Here is a 22,855-nt window from a genome sequence, read left to right on the forward strand (position 1 = left end):
GGAAAGGCAAACAAAGGTTCAGCACCATTGGGTAGGCTTCAAACGATTTTTCAGTGTGTCACAGGAATACACGAGGCTTACCATTCAGGCTATCTCCAGTACTGGCTACAGATATAGTTCTTAACTACCACAAGCATATGAGTCATAAGAAAAACCCAAGTTACAGATGTGGATCAGAAGGCCAGGAGTATATTTTGTATATGGGTAACAAACAAACACAAAGATCTTTCTTCTCTTCCTCCTTTATAGTCTCCTTGCCCTTTCCCTATTCTTACAGGTTTTTTCCCTGAAGGCTGAAGAAAATGACCTACGAGGAAGAGAACTGAAGAAGTGTTCATTCTTACTCTAGAGGCAAAGATTCTAAAGGATTCTAAAGGAAGGCCCCAGCACCACGTCAAATGCTTTCACTACATTCCCTTAGGGAACTACTACTTTTGTCTTGAGTTTTGATCATTTTTATATTCGTCGAATATTTTCTACTAGCTTAAGACTCCTCTAGGGGCAAGCATTGTGACTGCTGCTTCTTGGCATGTATTCTGTGGTTAGAAGCAGGTAATTCAGTGCAGGGCAAATCATAGGCACTTCTAGAAAATACTTGCTGAATGAGTAAATAATACACAATAGCTTAAATTTGTTTCTTATTCTAAAGCTAAAGAGTGTTATGATTTTTGCTCCAGGCCAAGCTCACATTTATACCCCTCATTGAATCAAAAAACTTAGGGATAAATTTATTTCCACATTGTTTCCCTTTTACCCACATGACAAAAGTTTGCTTATAAGAAAACATCAGTGCAGGCAGGCTCTTCAAGAATAAATTATATACTTTGAACGTTATTCAAAACTTACTGGATTTTCAACCCAATAGATGTATTGCTCAGCATCATCAAATTCAACATCTAAACCATTCTGTATCCCTGCTATGGGGACCATAGCATCATTGCTCCTCACATCAGGATTAAGGGAGATTCCAAAAATTATATGTTGCCTTACAGTTATTAAGAAAGGTTGATCATCTGTGAAAATAGAAGAATATCAGTCAAAATCATATCCCACTATTCCCAGACATTTAGAGTAATGGAAGGCAGTAGCCTGTTACCATGGTATAGGCTAAAATGACATTGCAGCATTGCAGCAATAAATATAATGTACTTCATCAGACAAGCATGGGCCTTTCTCAGGGTTTCAGTGGGCTGCTGGACCACAAGACCTCCAACCCCACATACAACGCTGTCTGGACTTTTTCAAGGCAGGTTGGTATTTATCTTACTCTTCATTAAGTCCTTACTTACACTGATAAACCACCCATGTTTGCTAAACCTCACAGACAGGAAGTTCTTCTGCTTCTACACACAGACAAACCTCACTAACACTGATCTCAGGGAAAGGAGAGTTGAGTTTTGAAAAAAAAAAAAGTGAAAAAAATCATTTAGACTATTCTTGTGAAAGGCAGCTTACTAGTTTTAAGAATGTTTCGAAAATAAAACAACACTAAAAAGTGCTGCCTCGTATTTATTGAGACTTTAACTAATAAATAAATCCAACGTATAATCCCGTCAGTTGTTACTTGACTAGTGTCTCTCTTCCCTATAAGATTTTAACTCCCAAAGGTCAATGACTGTGTCTGATTTGCTGATTATTGTGTCCCAGAGCCTGGTACTCAGAGCCTGGCATAAAATAGTTGCCTAATAAATGTTTGCTAACTAAATGGATGACCACATGACTGCATTAATGGATGAATGTATAAGTGAATAAGTAAATAGTATCTTCCAAAGTTCTCAAAACTGTCTACACATTGTAATTTAAACATTCCCATAATATCTTAAACTATCAGTTCACTTATTTCCTTAATAGATAATAAAAGTTCCTTTTTCAAAAATAATTTAATCTTTATCCTGATCCCCATCAAGAGTGGGGTTTTAAAATTCCTCTCTGAGAAAAGGAAAACTTTTGAATCTAAGTTTTGAGTTAAGATATATGTATAAGATATATCACATATTAAGACAAAGTATGAAATGATTAATCATTACACAACTTTCATAAGCTAAAAATGTTTTCATTATTTTTATAATCCAGGAAGCTTTCCATCTCAGCAGGATGACTTGGTCATTTTTTCTTTACTTATTTTCACATCTCATTAGCTTTTCCTTGTTCCTGTCATTTCTATTACTGAGAAATAACCCAGTCTTTATTAACCTAGGACAAATTTAAATTTAGTCTCATGTAAATTTTGCAACTATTAATGCTTTACATTTTTCAAGTACTACAATGTAGGGTCTTCGACAACAAGCCTGCAAAGTTGCTTTCAGCTGGAGCAAACGAGATTTGCAGGAGCTCTGTGACTTCTGCCGGAAACAGTAATAGGAGACGGACCCTGGCCCATTCACTTCCAAGCCCTTCCTCTCTCAGCTGCTCCACATTGCCTCTCTTCTGAACAGCTGCAATTGCAATAAAAATTGCCTCTTATTGATTGAGAACATGCGCCATACTGCATGCATCAGGTAAATATTTCCCTTAATTTATCTCCCTCAAGTTTCCTAATCTTGTTTGTTAGATAGGTCCTCCCTCAGTCTGCAAATAAGACACAAAGAAATCAAGCAATTTAAAAGAGGTCACACAACCAGGCCTCCTGGACTCCAAAATCTACGTTTTTCATCACTACACTGCAAATACTGCAGGCCAGGTACTATTTATTGAGTATCAAATTACCACTCATTTCATTTGGTTTAACTGCAATAGTTTAAAAAAAAAAAGCTAGATTATGAGTTTCAGCTGTACCAAGAAATTATACTGAGATGATATTTAATTATTTATTGGTTATCTGTTATTAATGTTCACTGGCTCAGTAGAAACTATCTGTCCCAGTTTTACGGGGGACTTTAAATTTTTACTCACTCAAAATCTGATGCTGCCCTTTTGAATGGGTCATCCTCCTTTGCTTAATTGGAATAATTCTCAACCAAAGCATTGTTTAGGGCCTAAAAACTTTGCATATTTTATCCATTATGCATGGACCTTCTTAACTCTTCCATGGTGCTCTTCCCTTAAGCACCACCTGCTTCTACTCCTTCCTGGGGATCATGTCTCAAGCCCTTTATCTGATAACTGCTGATGTACTGAGAACGTTTACCACCAATGAACATTTGCAGGCAATGGACCAGAGAACAAGATCTCCTGTAATGCTGCGCTGGCTGAAACTGTGAGCGTCATGGTGGGGGATGATGCCAGGGGAGTAATAGAAAGGAAGTGGCCAGCAAGACAACAGGTGGCACAGGCAGGTGCCTGAAAAGTGCTATATGGGAAAGCAAAAAGAAGTGACTTCACAACACTGCACACATATCTAAGGAGCAAACGAGTAAAAATCAGAGGACTGAGGAAGTAACAAAAATGGATATTGGAGAGCTTGTCATTCACTCAACATTTACTGAGTGCCACCATGTACCACGAAGTGCCACAGGCAATAAGCATACATCTACAGACCAGGTAGAGACTTTATCCTCAAGGAACGTAGCATCTAGAGGGCAAGACCAAGTATATGAGCCCTTACAATTAATTATGACAATGGCATGAAGGGGTAGGCACAGAAGCATCTAGGGTTGGATGGAAAGGAGCTCAGGAGGTGGTGACAGTTAAGTAGGTCAGTGTGTCTCTGTCTTTTGAAGTTAAAGATCATCTCTTCATTTCTATTTTCCACGTCATAATCCCATTAACGTTAGTGTCAGCAGAGTCATGAAGACACTATAGTCAGAAATGAGAGTTCAATGTTGTAATTGAATGACAATATATATGACCCCCAAACCTAGGTCCTCCTTAAGTCATACCCTGCACAAGCTTATCAGCACTGCAGCCTTCCCTGGAGCAAGGACAAGGAGTGTTCTCTTATCTTGCACAAAATCACTGAAGCAAGTGCCTTGTGCCCCTGAGACTGAGTCAGAAGTCTATTTGTATTTGGAGTAATTTTAGGGGTGCTGAGGTGATGTTTGGCTTGAGTTTTGTTTGTTTATTTGCTTTTGGCATTGTGGGGAATATATTTTCTAAAGAATTAAAGAAGTTTCATACAGAGAAAGCACTTATTATAACATAAAATTAGAAATAAATAGAACCATCTCATAATTCCCCTATCCAATTGTAACTACTATTGGCACTTGTGTGTTTTTGCTTCCAGACTTTTTTAATGCATGTTTTTACAAGGTCAATATTGTGCAATATCTGCTTCTTTTACTTAACAGCATCACAGAAGCACTTCTACATATATTCCAGCCACTTAGTAAACACTAGTTTAAAAGCTATTCAACAATCAAATCAAGTAAAATGTTTCCACCTATAAATGTTAACAAGTTTTCTAAACTTCTTGTTGGGAAAAAAAAATGTGGCAACCTTTTTTCAGTTAACATATATTGGCAATCAGTTACTCAGCTGGTGCTCTGAAATCTACTGGGAAATACTAAAAAAGTTCCACTTCAGTAAAGTCAACCCATGAGAAAACCACTAGTGGAATTATTTGTGAAACAACAAAAGGCACTATTTAAAATTAACACTTATCAATCATCATCAGAGAGTAATATTGATTACACCAACCCCCCAATGTGCAATTCAACAATCTTTGTGTGCTGAAAGAATGCTTTGTATCCGAAATGTCTACAGCCCAGTTTAATCTTCTCCTGAAAGACTCTAGGGACACACTAAATTAAACAATGTCAACCAGGATTAGGTACATAATAAGTCTCTGAGGAAAAATGGCAAATGCCAGTCCCTCTGTGAGAATTACCAGTAATTAAAATCTTTCATCATGAAAGTATCATTGCACAATATTACATGCTGATGGAATTTGACTTTCAGTAAGCCTACATCTGCATAATATCTAAACATTAAAAGTTTCCTGAATTCAGTATATATTTTCCATTCTAGATTAGGACTAAATTTCCTTCTAGATTAGGACTATATTATCTCTTAATTTAGGAATATGTGATCATTAAACATTTAAGTTGAACTTGTCTACAACAATTTTCATCAGTATCAAAATATATTCATTCACTTCTCTTCACTGAGAAATGAAAGGGAATTTGGGTTTAGAGTAACTTCTTAGATTTTTAAGCAATAAGGAATTATATTTTTAAGCGTATTATATACAAGTACACACTCCAGAATAAATCTCTTTTGTGAACTGGCTGCAACTTTTCCTTCTTTTCTTACTCCCTTAAGTACTTGGTATAAGCCTCCACACACTCTTCAATCGACCCAATAAAATATCTCTAGGATGAGATAAATATTAAATGGCTCAAATAGTCACTTGTAATATCTCATACAGACACAATTCTCCTTCTTAAAGTATCAGATGGTAATAGTAACAGTACTGAAATTGGAGTCAGAAGACCCAGGCTAGAACACTCATTAACTATTGGTTATAAGAATAAAAATGAGACAATGGAGGCAGGTGCAGTGGTTCACGTCTGTAATCCCAGCACTTTGGGAGGCTAAGGCAAGGGGATGGCCTGAGGGCAGAACTTGGAGACCGGCCTGAGGGCAGAGCTTGGAGACCAGCCTGGGCAACATGGAAAAACCTGGTCTCTACAAAAAATACAAAAATTAGCCAGGTGTGGTGGCATGCACCTATAGTCTCATCTACTCAGGAGGCTGAGGTGGGAGAATCACCTGGGCCTGGAAAGTGGAGGCTACAGTGAGCTATGATTACGCCATTGCACTACAGTCTGGGCATCAGAGCAATACCCTGTCTCAGAAAAAAAAAGAAAAGAGGGAGAAAGAGATAATGGACATGAAAAATGAAGCTGTACACAAACAGCTTGTCAGAGAAGTCTAACTGTACCGAGGGGAGAGAAAATATGAGGTTACGGATCATTCAATTACATGCACAGATAATATTAGTTCCATATACAGAAACTATATTACAATTAAGGCACACAGTGACGTCACCCCATACAACACACATCATTCTGCAGACACCTGAGGAATCAAAGGACACAGCACATGTCCAGTCACAATTGGGTTTAGAGTTTCCACTGCTTGGCACAAACTATGACCAGCTCCATCTTCAGAGCACACACAAGGAGCATACTATACCTCTCAAGCAATTCAGGAGATCAGGAGACAGACTCCATCCTGAAGGACAAACACAGGAGTAAAAATGAGGCCCCTGTGAGGAAAGCAGGCAGAGATGGCTGCAGCGGGAAAAGGCACATGGATTCACAGCTGCGTGAGAAAGAGAAGAAAGCACCAGTAAGTGGAAAACCTCTACATTAAAATCACAACAGAGTCATGCTCTTAGTGTCCTTCCAGAGGCCCCAGTACTCGGGGGCTTAAGTACGTTGTTACCCCTGTTGTTTTCTTTTGTTTTGTTTTCACTGAACTACTCACACTCAACTTCCCTAGCATTAGGCTTTCAACTTAGAATTCATAAGAGACACGAGAGAGGAGAATGACTCAAGGTTACAGATCAATCCAGTCTATAACTGGATTATGAACAAACAGCCACTGAGTAATCTGGAACTTGTAATGGAAATATGATGCCAAATAATCTGTCTCCTTGCCTGACCTGAAAGAGATCTTTTTGCATTAAAAAAAAAAAAAAAAGTTCTGTGTTTGATGTGTGACCTTGTAGTTTACCTAAAGTTTTCCAGATTTTGGTTAGACAATAATCTTTTATTTTTCTATTGATGATATCTCTGTGTGTCTCCGCACCTTGAAAATCAGGATTCTGTGTGGTCCCCACACACAGGATGTTCCCTAGATCCTATATATTCTTATTACACATACCATGTTATTAATAGATTATTAATCCATTCATTCACCAGAAAAATGGTAGGTATACCAAACACCATTCTAAGCACTGGGGATGCTATAAAAGTGGAGTATATATTCGAGCAAAAAGAAACAGAACTAAACTCAGAGAGAGAGAGAGAGATTTCAGAACATGAGGGTAAAGAGCAAAAGAATTATGAGGGGGTGGCTATTTTAGGTAGAGTGGTCAATGAGGGTCTCTCTGAGAAAGTGACATTTGGGTAGAATCCTAAATGGCACACGAAGCAACTCATGCAGAGATCTGGAAGAGAGATGTTCCGGGCAGAGGGATGAGCTAGCGCTGAAGCTGAGAGGCGGGAGTCACCTGCTGTGCTTTTGCACCATAATGAAATCCAATGTGGCAACAGCGAGTGGGAGAACAGAGCAGGGAAATAGCAGCGGCCACATGCTGAAGGGTGTGACAAACAATTGGAGAGTTTTGAGGAGAGAGGATTAAGTGAAGATGAAGTGACTTATCTCCCTCTCCCACCAGAAAGAACAGTACGGACGCCAAATCTTTCACCTAACCACCCATACCATGCACTTTAGGACAACTCGTGCTGGCTACAGCAGAGCACCTAGAAGGCAGTGGTGCCATAATAAACTAGTCCTAAAAGTAAGCTGCTTTCAATCAGAGTGGTAGCGGTAAGAGGATCGAAGGCACTATCTGGTCTGTACTCCATTTGTCAGCTGAGGAAACGGAGACTCATGTGAGGGTCACAGAAGTAGCAGCCAAATGTTGAAATGATATAATTCAGATGTGCTGTTACTATATCCTAGGTTTGAATTTTCCATGGTAAGTAAAAGTAATGTCAATGTCAGGACTGGGGAAAGTATATAGTGGGGTGGTTTGTAAAGAGAAAAGGAAAATGTATTGCCCAAATAAATGGGTCTGTAACAGTGTGCATTTAGCATTCCCAGGGTCAGTGTTTTCCAAGCTACTCCCAGGCAGGATGTTTCTCTGTATCACTCACAATTTGGTTGTTTCGAAGGATGAACCGCAACAATCCCAAGGGGCCACTGAATATTATACATTACAACTGACTGGTTCCCTCCATGCCACTTGTTGGCTCGCATAACCCGACGAGTAGCACGGTCAGTCCAGTACACAGAGTCTTCAAAGAGAGTTAGGGCATAGGGATGCCGTATAATCTGTGAGGCAGAAGAGAACAGTGAGACCTCATCCAAAAATCAAAGCCAAGGTGCACTGAGTCGAAGAGGATATCTGCTCAAGAAGATGGTTTTCTTTAGCATGTCATTATTTAATAAAAACACAAGGAAGTCATTGTGCAAAAGAGTGGCAAAAAATACACAATTCATCCTATATCCCACTAAACCATTCAAGAGCCTTTCACATACACGTGTCATTTACTCTTTATGCTTGTCTTGGTAATTACACTGGGCATCTATTTTACAAATGAAAACAAAACTGAAGCACAAAAAGCAAGGTGACGTATCAGGATCACCTACTAGTTAAAAGTTAGATGGAGCTAGAGAGCTTAGAGACTCCTCATCTCCCACTCCCACACCCCAGCCCTCACTCCATCATCAGCACCCTTGTGCCTGCTATTTCCACTGTCTTGTGCTGCCACTCACTGATTCACATCAATCTGTTATAGTTTAGGTGCATCTTTCCTTCAAGTCACAGCAACTATACAATGGCAATTTTTTCTCTTTTTTAAATTATTTTTTATTTTTTATTTTACTTTAAGTTCTGGGATACATGTGCAGAATGTGCAGGTTTGTTACATAGGTATACATGTGCCATGGTGGTTTGCTGCACCCATCAACCCATCATCTAGGTTTTAACCCTCACATGCATTAGGTATTTGTCCTAATGCTCTCCCTCCCCTTGCCCCCACCCACTGACAGGCCCCAGTGTGTGATGTTCCCCATCCTGTGTCCATGTGTTCTCATTGTGCAACTCCCACTTATGAGTGAGAACATGTGGTGTTTGGTTTTCTGTTCTTGTGTTAGTTTGCTGAAAATGACGGTTTCCAGCTTCATCCATATCCCTGCAAAGGACATGAACTCATTCTTTTTTATGGCTGCATAGTATTCCATGATATACATGTCTATCATTAATGGGCATTTGTGTTAGTTCCAAGTCTTTGCTATTGTAAATAGTGCTGCAATAACATATGCGTGCATGTGTCTTTATAGTAGAATGATTCATAATCCTTTGGGTATATACCCAGTAATGGGATAGCTGGGTCAAATGGTATTTCTGGTTCTAGATCGCTGAGGAATTGCCACACTGTCTTCCACAATGGTTGAACTAATTTACACTCCCACCAACAGTGTAAAAGCATTCCTATTTTTAATGGGGGTCAATAACAGCTCTTTGATAAAATATCTATTTTCTTTATTTTCCCATTTAACTTGTGAAAATAAATTCAACAGAATTTATTGAATAAAAAATATTACATAAAGAACAGGACTGAGAAATATAAATCTAGTTATTTTTTTTTTTTTAAAACAGGGTCTCACTCTGTCACCCAGGCTGGAGTGCAGTGGCACAATCACAGCTCACTACAGCCTTGACCTCCCTGGGCTCAGGCAATCCTCCCACCTCAGCCTCCCAAGTAGTTGGGACTATAGGCACACACCACCATGCCAGGCTAATTTTTGTATTTTTTTGTAGAAATTGGGTTTTGCCATGTTACCCAGGCTGGTCTTGAACTCCTGGGCTCAAACGATCCACCAACCTCAGCCTCCCAAAGTGCTAGGATTACAGATGTGAGACAATGTGCCTGGCCAAGTTAAGTTACAAATTTTTGCTTGAAAAAAAAATTTTTTTTTTTTGAGATGGAGTCTCGCTCTGTCACCTAGGCTGGAGTGCAATGATGCAATCTCAGCTCACTGCAACCTCTGCCTCCCAGGTTCAAGCAATTTTCCTGTCTCAGCTTCCCAAGTAGCTGAAACTATAGGCATGTGCTACCACACTGGCTAATTTTTGTATTTTTAGTAGAGATGAGATTTCACCATGTTGGCCAGGCTGGTCTCAAACTCCTGACCTCAGATGATCCACCCATCTCGGCCTCCCAAAGTGCTGGGGTTACATGCGTGAGCCACTGCGCCCGGCCACTTGACACAATTTTTAAAGGTACAGAAGCAACAGATTCACATCTACAGCTCAACTAAATCACACGAGCTATAAAAATCCTTCCTGGATATGGCACAATCTGACCATGAACTGGAATGAAAATAATCATTTTCCGGTAGTCATATGGGATAGACTGCCTCTCACTGTTGCTGGTATTTCCTGGATTGACCTGACAATGTCTATGACACAAAAATTAATTTCTTAGCTTTTCTGATACTCGTCTGATTTCTACCTATCCACGACTGTAGTTTTAATTTGGTTTTCCTCACCACCAACTTACCAAATCACTGGCTATCACCTGTCTCCGATGGTGTCCATTATAATCACAAAAGTCCATGTAATCAAGATAGGAGTCCATGAAGTAGAGCAGTCTGTTGGGGTAGTCAAGAGTTAAGCCGCAGGGCCAGAAGATCTTGTCCTGGACAATGACAGTGCGCATGCTGCCGTCCATGCTGGCTCGCTCGATGCGAGGGTGGTGGCCCCAGTCAGACCAGAACAGTAGATGCTCACTGGGAAAGGAAATGAGTTACCAATTGGAGGGGACGTATTTAAATATTAAAAATAACTGTCATTTTAAATAACACAACATCCTGTTTATGCCCTGCTTAAAATAAATCATCTCTGGTTCAGAATATATTCACAAAGTTTATTATTTCCTCTAAGTGTCAGAAAGTAAAACTGTCATAACACAATCACAACCCATCTGGGTATTTTTATAATGTTCATAAAACATATAATACATAATGTCATAACGTAGTACATAATGACATTGAAATGTCTCAATGCCAATTCATGTTTGTTTATAATCCACAAATAGTTAATCCAGAAAAATCCATCTGTCCTTGTTTGTCTACCCTGTCATGTTTTTAGATAAGGAAATCAATTTATTCTTCATCAGGGATTCATCATAAATTTCAGTGGTGTGTAATACTTTACAATATCTAGAAAGTCAACATCACATTGAACATAACTTGCCTAATTTACCGTCCTGCAGAAAAGAATCTAAGTTATAAAATATAAGTAAATTCAGGGAAAGAAATCCTCAAAGATTTCCAAACACATGGGAGAATTTCTCTATCTTCCCTTCAGGACCAGCAAGCAAAAACTGCCTTCCTTATATGACTTAAAAGGGAACTCTAATAAACAACATAAAACTGAAGCAGAAAAATCCAGCTTTTTTGTTGTATAATCATGAGTTATCAAAGTTACATCAAACTGGCCCCTCTATGGACTATTACTGCATGCAGTAATTAGAAACTTAATTTTTAATTATATGACATTTCAAAAATTGTATTGCCAAGCTAATAAATCAATGTGATCTTAAAATAAAGTCAACAACAATTGCTCTTATGTACTTTATGAAGAGGGTGATTCAGATGAAGGAGAGATAGCCACACCCAGTTGGACACCTACCATGTTTAAACAAGGGATCATTTTAAATTTTGCATATCAGCAACATGCATATTAGCTACATCATGTTATTGTTGTGTTTCCCTCATCATAACCGTGTCAAGGCAACATAATTAAAAAAAAAAAGTCTTACTTCATTCTGGGATCTAACGCTAGTCCTCTTGGATTTGTTAGGTTTTTACTAATCAGCACAGTCCTGTGGCTCCCATCAATTTTGGAGACTTCAATTGTTTCCAAAGCATAGTCTGTCCAGTACAGATTACGACCTACCCAATCTATTGCAATAGTTTCAGTCAAGATGATGCTACTGTCAAATACCTAAAGACAAAAGGGAATAAAGAGTGAATTCTAGAGCAAATAAATGAATGCAAACATGGATATTATATAAAAATCTAGATTAAACCATCTAACTTGTCCTATAATTACTTGTGGCGATTAGAAAATTTTGTCCCCTCGTGTAGCTAACCACCAAATCAAGAGTAGGGTTTTCTGAGAAAAGTATATAAGATTTTGTCACACTAAATATTCTAAGATAGCTTCATTGTTGGGTTAGTGCATAGTTTCGTTTTGGTTTCAAAAGTTTTTAAAATTAAGAAAAAGCTCTATCCATTTGCTTAGTTGGCAACATTACAAAACGTTATAGTGTTTGCATGCAAAGAATAATACCTCTATTAATTAAGCACCAATAATTACAAAATAAAGTTCTAAGAGGCAGAGGAAATGTAACTATCAGGAGCCAAGAAACTGAAATTCTGGGAGATGGATTGAGAAATATCACTAAATTAAAGCTAAGAAAAGCAACCCCTTAACTTTCCTGCATTTTCCTCTGCTCTCATCCACAAGAAAAGACTGCAAAAGGAACCGTAAAGACGTTGTGAGGTCTCTGCATCACCTGACCTGGAATTCAGAATCATGCATCTGCATTCAGAGGCCACCCTCCTATCTAAAACAGCCATAAATTCGTAGTTATGAACACCCAAGTCTCTTGGGTGTGATGTGGCCCAGAAGGTACCATGAGAGCTACCCAGATGAGGTAGGGCCTCCTCTCACTGGTGAATAACAGCAAACAGACCCAAGACGAGGAACTAGCTGGGCCAAAGGTCAACAGAAATGTACTTACCACTCTTCTGTCCGTTCCATTTTGAAACGCACTCCAGGTTTTACCCTGAGTTGCATCAGACCAAAAGATACGACCACTAATTGAATCAAAATCAACAGCTACAATGTAAGAACCATTCTCGACTAATGAATAGATATTGTGGACCTGGGAGGTGACACTGTCGGCAATAATTTTGTTCTGACTTGCCACAAGTAACAGCAGACTCTCAGATGCTGTTCAAGAAAAAAATGCAAAAATGTCAATGATACTGGGAGAAAACACAAAACAACTCTTTAAAACTTTTGATTCAATACTTTTGGTAACAGAAAGAAGGTGTAATTCCAAACTATAGTAAGTTGGTGGGGAGGGGAGGATACCCCATAAGAATGATTTTAATCACTTCATTCTTAACCTTAATAGTTAGCTGGTTTTCATGAGTACTTAAAATAGACTCTTTCTTGGGTTATATTTAAATGTGTTTCTAAATACTAGTCTAGAGTAAACTATGCTTACATTCTTCCTTTTACTGTATTTATTTTTGTACTTTGTTTATCTTCCTTACTATTTAATAGATTGTAGGCTTCTGGATGGCAGGAATCACGTCTTAAATATTTCTGTTTTCTGAGGCCCTCAGCTATGGTAGAGAGTTCTAATTCTCCCAACACCCCCTCTCTTCTTTTTCTTTTTAGTAATAAAGCATGCCAAGTTTTAGCTTAGCACAGACTCTCCAGCCAGAGACATTTCTCACCCTCCATTGAAGTTTGGAGTGACCACATGACTGAGTTCTGACCAATAGGATGTGAGTAGAAATTACGAATCAAATTTCAGGTCACATTCTAAAAAGGAAGCTGCTTGCCTTCCACTTTCTCTTTCCCTTTCCTACTTCCTAAGAGAAGCTAAAGCCTGGAGCATTGGAGCCACATGATAAGGATAACAGAGCAAACCCCTGCCCTGGACTGTCTGACATCCAGACTCCTACTACATGTAAAAGAAAGAAACTTTCTGTTTTTGTTTTAGCTTCCTCTATTTGGTCACTTTGAAAGTGGTTAAATCAATGTCCTAATACATAGTAAAAATCACTTTCTTATAGCAGAAATTGAATTAATAATGGTTAATTCAATTAAGCATTATATAAAGATGCTTAAATATAATATAGAAGTCATTTTAAATTATATAAAAGCCATTTGATATTATTTTAAATACTTAAAAAATCATTGACTTGTATATGTTTTAACCTCTATTTTCCAAAACACACCAAGATTTTAATGCGTATTACCCCATTTAATCCTCACAAAAAATTGAGGTTTAAAAAGATTGCATGATCTTTCCAGGATTCAAGTCGATCTAACTCCTAGTCAACATTGTCAAATGCCTACATGTGCCATTTGATTTTAAGCTCTGGGATGTGCTGATAAACTGGCTAGGGTTAGTTCAGCAATTACCTGTAACTTTGCAAGTCCTCCCATCACTTTCTAACATGTAGCCTGTATCACATGAGCACCGGAAAGAACCTCTCATATTGTAACAGTGCTGGCTACAAGAGCCTGGAATATCACATTCATCTATGTCTTCACAGGTCTTAGAATCATTGGCAAGTAAGAATCCCAATGGACATAGGCATTTAGCCCCAAAGGGCTCTTGAACACACTCGTGAGTACAACCACCATTGAAATCTGAGCAGCTGTTCCCATCTAGAAAAAAGAAAGAGAATAATGAAAAAAGAAAATCAAGAATCTTTGCTTCTTTGATTCACTCTTATGCAATATTTATTATGCAGTCTCATGCCACGTTCAATATGATGCCCAGACAAGAGCTAAGTGCAGCATTCACTTGGGTGAGTTCCACAGGCTGTTCAGGGTTTGCTCTAATTTGCCTGAGGATTTACCATCCTTCATATCCATTGGAGTACGATCACCTTCTTCACTACAACCCGATAGTATAACTCCATTTAATGCAATGGGAACCCTTGGGAAAATATTGTTGACATCAAGGAAGAAAAGTGTCATTGATAGAGCATGCAAAGACACCTAAAATTGTTTCTCATTTTCTTCCTCTGAAATTCTACTATCTATACAGAAATGGAAGATAGACAAACATTTAAGAGAAAAGACCAGAAAATCTATGAAGTGAGCAAATCAAAGGGGAAAGGTCATTGAAACATTAGAGTACACAGATCCGATAACATATCATCATGCCTTACTTTCGGGGTCAAAATGAAAATGCCTAAAGCCACCCTAAGACAGTTCACATGCCTGGGGATGCAAATGCCTTCTATTTCCATGTGTACTCTAACATATTTGTAAGAGTCATAACACAGAACATGCATTAGAAAGGGAAGTAAGTTAATATAATCAGGACATTTTCAGAACAAACACAACACATATGAAATCACAAGAATCTGAAATACTTCACAATCATACCTGGCTGGGGTTCATCTGAGAGTGAGCATTGATTAAAGAGGAAAGAAAGAAATGACAGTAATTAGGATTACATGCCAATCACAGCACTTTAATCACAGCAACACAAATCCCTGGACTTCATTTTTTTGTGAAAAGTTCTGATTGAAATTAGAAAATATTAAAGTTAGAAAAATTAATGAGCACATTACCAACAGAACCAAATTTAATTTGACAATCTAATGGCCTCAATTTAGTCTCATTTTTTGAAACAGAGACATAAAAAGAAGTAAAAACACATAACCAAGTACAAAGGATTTAATCAGAAAATTATCCAATAGTGATGGATTTGAATTCAATTATGGTTACCCCCTACACAGATGCGAACTCATAGAGGAACTGAAATCCTTCCTACAAAGCTACACAGTGACTGTGACAATGGTGATGCACACCAGGCTACTGTTCAGAATGAGTTTATGGCCAGTAAACTGTGGTCAGGAAACTTACTGCAAAGTGGGGACTCATCTGTCCCATTGGGGCAGTCAAAGATGCCATCACACACTACACTCAGATTCACACAGACGTTATGGCCAAGACACTGCCATTGCCAACTAGGACAGCGAAAGGGCTGAGTAGGGCAGTCCTTCTCATCACTCATATCCCCGCAGTCATTGTCCCGATCACAGAGCCATGCCCTGTGGATGCAGTTTCCGTTGTCACAGTGGAAATATGATGAAGGGCAAGTCTTGGGGACACAGGCATTGTGCTCATCAGATCCATAGAGGCAGTCTGGATGCCCATCACATTCCCAGAAGTTCGGGATGCAGATACCATCTTCTTGGCACTGAAATTCATCTGAGTGGCACATACCAGGAGGCCTGGTTGCTAGAAGGAAAACATAGGGGAAATCGGCTTATGAATGTAATTTGTGATCCCTTTTATAGTCTAGCCTCAGAGGAAATGATTTTGGATCCAATAGTAGGTTTATAGTAATGACTATGACCAAATTAATATTGAAGGCTAAATGATACAGAGTCTGCTCCCACATTGTAGTACATGGAAATATTTCTGTGTGGCAACTAGTGTATCTGACAACAAACGAAGTACAGAATGCACAACTGCTGACTAGCAGATGAGCACCTGTGTCAAAAGAACATCCTGTTTCCTATTCCTGTGTTTTTAATGTTCTTCCAATTGCAGATTCAATAATAAAGTTTATCTATCTTTCTATGAAAGAATCACCAGAACATTACAATAGAGCTTAAATAGCTATGATTACTTTGAACTTCATGTGTTTAATATCATGCTTGGGTGTTATTATTTTCCCTCAGATGAACTATATCTAATGAAACCATCACACACGAAGTAAACTAAAGGTGATGGTAAATATTCAATTCTTTGCAAACTTTCCACTATTCATCGAGCAATCCTGGAGAGATAGGTAAAAACTGCTTCCCTATTTGACAAGGGTAAACCAAAACTCTCTACCAGGGATCTCACGAGGCAACAGCAAGCCAGCGGCAATTGACAGTTTAACCTCAGCTCATCACAGAATTTTATGTTTTTAATGTGAAACAGGAAAATTAGTGATTATGAATTTCTAGATGTTGTGCAAACTATAAAGTATATAAGCATTTTATTTAACTTTTCTTTTCAATCCATGGCTTTACACACTACCTTTCTGACGCAGGAGGAGAATTCATGAAAGCTTACTTTTTATGGTCTAAAACACCATTGTTCAAACAAATGATCAATTCACTGATGAGTTTTTGCAAGTCTAAAATCCATTTAAAACAAAAAGTGGGCAAATAACGAATCACGTGAGTATAGGTTTCCAGTCTGTGAAGATTATAGATCCATTAGAATTATATTGCAAGAAGTCCTACTTGAATCCTCCAACTAGAAGAAATTTCTTTTCTCTGAACCTCCATAGAATTTTATCTGTGCCATTTCTGAGACCCTTGTAACTGTCTATCTTGCTTAATTGTCTCTTGCCTTCTATAATCTTCCTTACTAGAGTCTAAGGACAAAGGCCATAAATAACATCTTAGCAGATATTCAACACATAATAGCACAAAGAATGAACTCATCAGAGTCAATACTACATACAGCTCCATACCATTTCTACACCATGATTTGACCTCTCTACTGAAACTTAAAAGAGACCAGTAAAATATCTTTATATGGAGTAGAGCCTCAAAAGTTTAAACCTGATAACGTGAGAAGTCCTAAGAAAAACTAAAAATGAAAACAAAAATATCTAAGAAATATTTAGCCCATCTAAGAGACTATTTGAAGTGTCCATTTATACAACCACTTGATTCTCTAATTACACATTATATGGCAATGTCTACTCAATTTTACTGTATGTTCAATACCGCATTCCTTTAAGGATACTTTCCCCCAGTTTGTCTGAGTTAGGGAAAATGTGTGGCAATATCAATATCAATACTGGCAAAAACGAAATGGCCCCTTTGTCTGAAACATACTGGGTATGTGTTACTTACGACAGCCTGCTTCATCCGAGTTGTCACTGCAATCAAAAACACCATCACAACGATTTGTGACGCTAATACATTTATCCCCACTGGCACACTTGAATTGAGAAGCAGTACAGTTTAATACTAAGAATGAAAGAGAAAAGCATTAGAAATTAGCTCAGGGCTAAAATGACTAAACACTGAGATTTTTCTTTTTTGTTGTTATACTTTAAGTTCTGGAGTCCATATGCAGAACGTGCAGGTTTGTTACATAGGTATACACGTGCCATGGTGGTTTGCTGCACCCATCAACCCATCATCTACGTTAGGTATTTCTCCTAATGCTATCCCTCCTCTAGCTCCCCACTCCACAACAGGCCCCGGTGTGTGATGTTCCCCTCCCTGTGTCCATGTGTTAACACTGAGATTTTTCTAAATAAACACTGTGAATAAAAACAAAAGCAATGCACTTACCACAACCAACCTCATCAGATCCATCAACACAATCCTTGTCCCCATCACAGACAAAAGATAGGTCAATACATCGATGATTGGGGCAATTAAACTGACTAGGTTGGCATGTCTCTGTCGAATCTAATGTCATCCAAAAACAAAACCAACAAGTTTATTTCCTGTGCAACAAGTACCAGAGTCAAACTAAAAATGGCTAAATAGCTACAGAAGTTATCTCAATTGTACGTGGGTTCAAAATTCTTTCAAATCAGCCACACTATCAAAGTCAGCTAAGCAGAAGAACTCAAAACTAGGATAGGTTTTAGAATTGAGAATAAAAAGATTACAGGGCAGAGTCAGAAACTGTGATTACACCTTGGAAAATAGACCACATTTAGAAAGTGAGCATCATGTGCTTGGACTGGGACTACATTTCATGAATACTATGAAGTCCATGACTCCAGACCAAAGCCAAGCAATGGAGCCCAATTAGGCAACAAAACCAGCATGACCCACATGCCTAGTAGCAATAGTGTGTAGACAGACCCCCAAAACTGGATTTAAAAGTCTAAACAGAACAATTCTAAAAACCAGGGTCCTACCTTGCTGTTAAGACCATAGCCTCGGAGTCAGATGCAGTGGCTGGCCCCACCCACAACACGAAATTATATTAAATACAGACTTATAGGGTATGAAAGCTTGAAGGGATCTTAAAGCTCATCTATTCCGAATGATAGTGACTTGCCTAGTCATGCAACCAGGACTAGAACTTAGCCCAGGGAACTTTGCTCCATCTTAAACTGTTACTGAAGACATGAAATAAAACAACAAGCTAAAGGAAAGCAGAACTGGCAAGATGGAAAACAGGTGGATAAGATCAATGGAAATTTAAATTTTTTGTGCCTCTTTATTTTGATGTCTTTTTGCTTGTACCAAATGAAAAAGAAACATCAATAGCCAAAGGTCTGGATATGTCTATATGACTTTTAATATTGTTTTAAATATATAAATATGTTTAAATATATAAAAATATTTAAATATATAAAAGCTGAGGGATTTTCACTTTTTCAATTCCTGTCTGAATTGAACTGTTTGGCATCAGAGGCAGTCCTTGCTTTGCTTCCATAGAACTCAATACTTGTAGGTGGACTCTAAGCATCCCATGTGCAGGTACATGCCTTTGTTCTTATAACCTATCGATACAGACTGACAAGTGGAATAGAAGTACTAAAGAGACGATGAAAATTGCATGAGCCTTAGAGGAAAGAATGCAAGGCTGTTTGGTTGTTGAAGTCTATTTACGAGGCTGACCAACCAAGAGAAACCAGCTCAAAACTTACTGCAGTTCTTTTCATCAGATCCATCCCCACAATCATTGTCTGTGTCACAGACCCAGTTCTTTGAGATACACTGGTGATTATCACAGGTGTATTGGGTGTCAAGGCAGGAAGCAGGTGCGTGAGTGGGGCAGTTGTGCTCATCACTGCCATCCACACAGTCGTTGTGTTTGTCACAGCGCCAGTGTGCAGGAATGCACTCCCCATGGCCACAGGTGAACGCCGAAGATGAACAGGTATTATCTACAATAGTAACAAACTGGTCATGAAGACATTTGTTTTTACAGCCTTTTAAATGAGTTCTTGCCTTACAAAGGCTCACTTCACCTTTTTTTAATGGAGGCATTGTATATAATAAGGAGAAATGTTCACCAAGTGATGTCATCATCATTAACATCATTATTGGCTGGCATTTATTTGGTATTTATCATAGAAAAGGCATTTTTCTAAATTATGCACACACACACATCATATAAGTTCTCTTTAAATCCTCACAAGAATACTATAAAGCACATATAATTGTCTGCATTTTACAGATAAGGAAATTGAGGCTTTGAGAGATTTAGGAACCTGCCTATGAGTCATGCTCTGGTTGGATTGAATCTAAAGCTCATCCTTAACTTTCAAGCTGTTACTTCCTCCAACCACAATTTCAAATTCAGACTATAGAAAGCTTGAAAATATGTCATATGAAAAGTGCAAATAGATAAAATATTAAGGTAAAATGTTGTGCTCTTAGAAACAAGAAGATAATACACAAAAAAGATGAAAATTTAAGAAGTTTCAGAAAAATGTACAAGTGAGCACTTTATTCTTTCAAATCTGTCACTCCTCTTTCTCTCCAAAAGAAAGGTTATTATTAGTATTAACTTCACCTTGATAGAGATTTCTGAGATTTCAACTGTCTTCTATCTTTTTTTTAATTTGAATGTAATATTTTTGCCTTCTGCAGTAGTGTTTATTAGGCCTCAAACTATATAGACTAGATTACCATCAAAAGAAGAATATAAAGGTTAAGACCACCATTTCGTTGTTAATTTATTGTACTCTAACATGGGTGGAAAGGAATATAACACATGAGATTTTCCAAAGGCTATGATTGCAAGTAGTTATTCTGTGATACTATTCTCTCGGTTGCTAAAGGTTAGGTCTAGTTTATTTCTGGTTTTTGTTGTTGTTGTTGTTTGTTTGTTTATTGTTTTGAGGCAGGGCTTCACTCTGTTGCACAGGCTGAAGTACAGTGGCACAGTCTTGGCTAACTGCAGCCTCAACCTCCCTAGCTCAAGCAACTCTTCCACCTCAGCCTCCCAAGTACAAATTTTTGTATTTTACAAATTTTGTGAAAATACAAAATACAAATTAGCTGAGTGTTGTGGCATGTGCCTGTAGTCCCAGCTACTTGTAATTTTGTTTTTTTGTATTTTGTAATTTTGTATTTTGTAATAGTCCCAGCTATTTGTAATTTTATATTTTTTTGTAGAGACCGGGTTTTGTCATGTTTCCCAGGCTAGTCTCAAACTTCTGGACTCAAGCAATCCTCCTGTCTTAGCCTCCCAAAGTGCTGGGATTACAGGCATGAGCCACCTTGCCTGGCCCAGATCTAGTTTATTTCGATTTGACTTTTTGAGGAGTTTGCCAAGATATAATGACTGCATTGGTCCAAACAGCCAATGTCAAAGAAAAAAATTGTTGAAGATAGTCTAAATCAAGGCTAGAAACCATCCATAACATTATGAATGAAATTTCTTGCTTAGCTTCCTAAAAGCCTTCAAAGTACATGTTAAGAATCTGAAATTCTAAAAGATATTTTTCCCATATAAATAGCCCAAGCTTTTATTTATTTTCTTTAAAGCCCACCTCTACTCTATTCATCCCAGGAAATATCGCCAGTGCATAGCTACTTACTAAGTGTGCCACATAGTTGCTCATCACTGTTATCATGACAATCATCGACTCCATCACAGCGATAGTAATTGGGCACACATCTGCCATTTTTACAAGGGAAGGAAAATAAGCCACACTGCTCCGTGGGTGGTTCATTTGTTGGGTCCCCCTCGCATGTCAAGTGATTGGAAGCCAGCTTCATTCCATAAGGGCACCCACACACTCGCTGGAAATTTGGCACAGGGAAGCAGAAGTGGCTGCAGTCACCGTTAGGATGCGTGGGTTGATTACAGGCATTAGAACCTGCAAAAGCAAAGCCCCGAGGGAGTCAGTCATGTACATTTTCACTACATGGGTCACAGGTTTGATTTGTGAAGGAAAACAAACAGGACAAAACATTTTTCAGACCCAATACTAAAAAGTAGCTTCCTCTTGGAAATCAACCCGCCAAATACAACACTCTACTTAGGTAAGGAAAAGTCCCAAAATGTGTTTTTGCTGACAACATGTTTAAGGCTAGCAGCATTGAACAGAGATTTAAAGTCTTACACTCTTAGATTATGTGAACGACAAGAATATAAAACTACCAGGAGCTAGACCTTTAAGTAATAAGTACTTAAAGAAAACAGGAGCCACTATAACAAATAAATAAACCCATACAAAAAAAAAAAACAAAAAACAAAACAAAACTGGGCAATCTCACTCACCAGTCTGGATGTTGACATCATACGATTTCAAATGCAGTATGTAAGCAATGCCACTTCGGATAACTGTCATTTCTCCACCATCTGCTTTCCTGACTCGAATAATGGCACCCAGTCTCCAGTCAGTAAAAAATAAATACTCTGAGACGAAACATGGGTAGATTAGTATTTTCAGTCACAGCTAACTCATAAATAAATCACTTGAGAAAATGCAATAGGCTTGTATGCTTCTTGCAAATATGGTCATCTCCCCCATAAATATCTGTAATATGTTTCTCTAACCATTTTCCTAGTAATGCTCTGTGGAAGTCTATATGTTAATAATACTAGGGTTCAGGTTCAGGCAATCACATATGGAGTTTTATGATGGCATTTAGTAGCAATTGGATTTAGTTCTGCATAGGTAATAGTGAAAATAAGAATCGGATAATTCTTCTACAGAGCACGAAATGAGGCCTCATAGGTCTGCATCCACTAAAGCACTCACCTGCTAAGTGCTCTTAGGCAAATACTACACTGTGTGAAGGAGACAGTCTCAATCATTCCTGAGATCCTTCCCAGGTCAAACAGTTCATATTCTATATTTTAATGAGAGCGCTTAAATTGTATTTTTTTCCCTTGACTTAAATGAGAAGCTGTTGAGAAGGAAAAGTACAGGTCTAGCCCAAAAAGGAACTTTCAGTGTATGTTTGAGGATCAATAAAAATCTCAACACAAGTGTGCATTCACCTACAACCACACTACTAATGTTCCATGATGCTCAGAATGGTAAGAGAGAGGCGACGTAAGATTCTAAACAACAAAAATTTAATCATGTTCACTTTACATTACCTACTGCAGCAGGAAAATAAACATGTATTTTTAAAAGAAAGAATTGTATCAATGTGGATTTTCTCTTTAAGGATAGCTTAACTAGAAAACCCTAATTAATCAGAAAATGCTTAAGATGTCATAAATTTTATTTGACCAATTTCATTATCTGTGGTCTAATCAATGACCAATCAGTCATTGGACTCCCTAAATCTTTCTAGAGACTGGCAACCCCAGTCTCACTACTCACAAAGGCATCCTAATATACTTAGATAAGTAAGGAGTTTAATAAATCTTTTAGTTCTGCGTGGTGCACAATCAAGAAGATCTAGCCCTTTAGTAAAAAGGTACACAATTTCTATGGTGTTGCACAACAAAAGAACT

The 22,855-nt window shown here is 38.1% G+C and overlaps 1 protein-coding gene across 1 annotated transcript in view; it reads right to left on the reverse strand.

Moving 5' to 3' along the window:
• The window catches only part of LRP2 (LDL receptor related protein 2), a 227,289-nt gene that overhangs the window by 102,326 nt on the left and 102,108 nt on the right, over positions 1-22,855 (reverse strand). Inside the window, exons 20-32 of the mRNA XM_055289622.1 lie at positions 21,665-21,802; positions 20,979-21,260; positions 19,077-19,316; positions 17,758-17,877; positions 17,311-17,427; positions 15,311-15,688; positions 13,850-14,098; positions 12,429-12,640; positions 11,442-11,626; positions 10,179-10,407; positions 7,767-7,944; positions 6,076-6,204; positions 847-1,013 (exon numbers count right to left, since the gene is read on the reverse strand). Of these exons, the coding sequence (XP_055145597.1) occupies positions 847-1,013; positions 6,076-6,204; positions 7,767-7,944; positions 10,179-10,407; positions 11,442-11,626; positions 12,429-12,640; positions 13,850-14,098; positions 15,311-15,688; positions 17,311-17,427; positions 17,758-17,877; positions 19,077-19,316; positions 20,979-21,260; positions 21,665-21,802 (2,624 nt within the window). The remainder of the gene's footprint in view (positions 1-846; positions 1,014-6,075; positions 6,205-7,766; positions 7,945-10,178; positions 10,408-11,441; positions 11,627-12,428; positions 12,641-13,849; positions 14,099-15,310; positions 15,689-17,310; positions 17,428-17,757; positions 17,878-19,076; positions 19,317-20,978; positions 21,261-21,664; positions 21,803-22,855) is intronic.

Source organism: Symphalangus syndactylus, chromosome 8 (genome assembly GCF_028878055.3).
Source record: "Symphalangus syndactylus isolate Jambi chromosome 8, NHGRI_mSymSyn1-v2.1_pri, whole genome shotgun sequence".
Lineage (NCBI taxonomy): Eukaryota > Metazoa > Chordata > Mammalia > Primates > Hylobatidae > Symphalangus > Symphalangus syndactylus.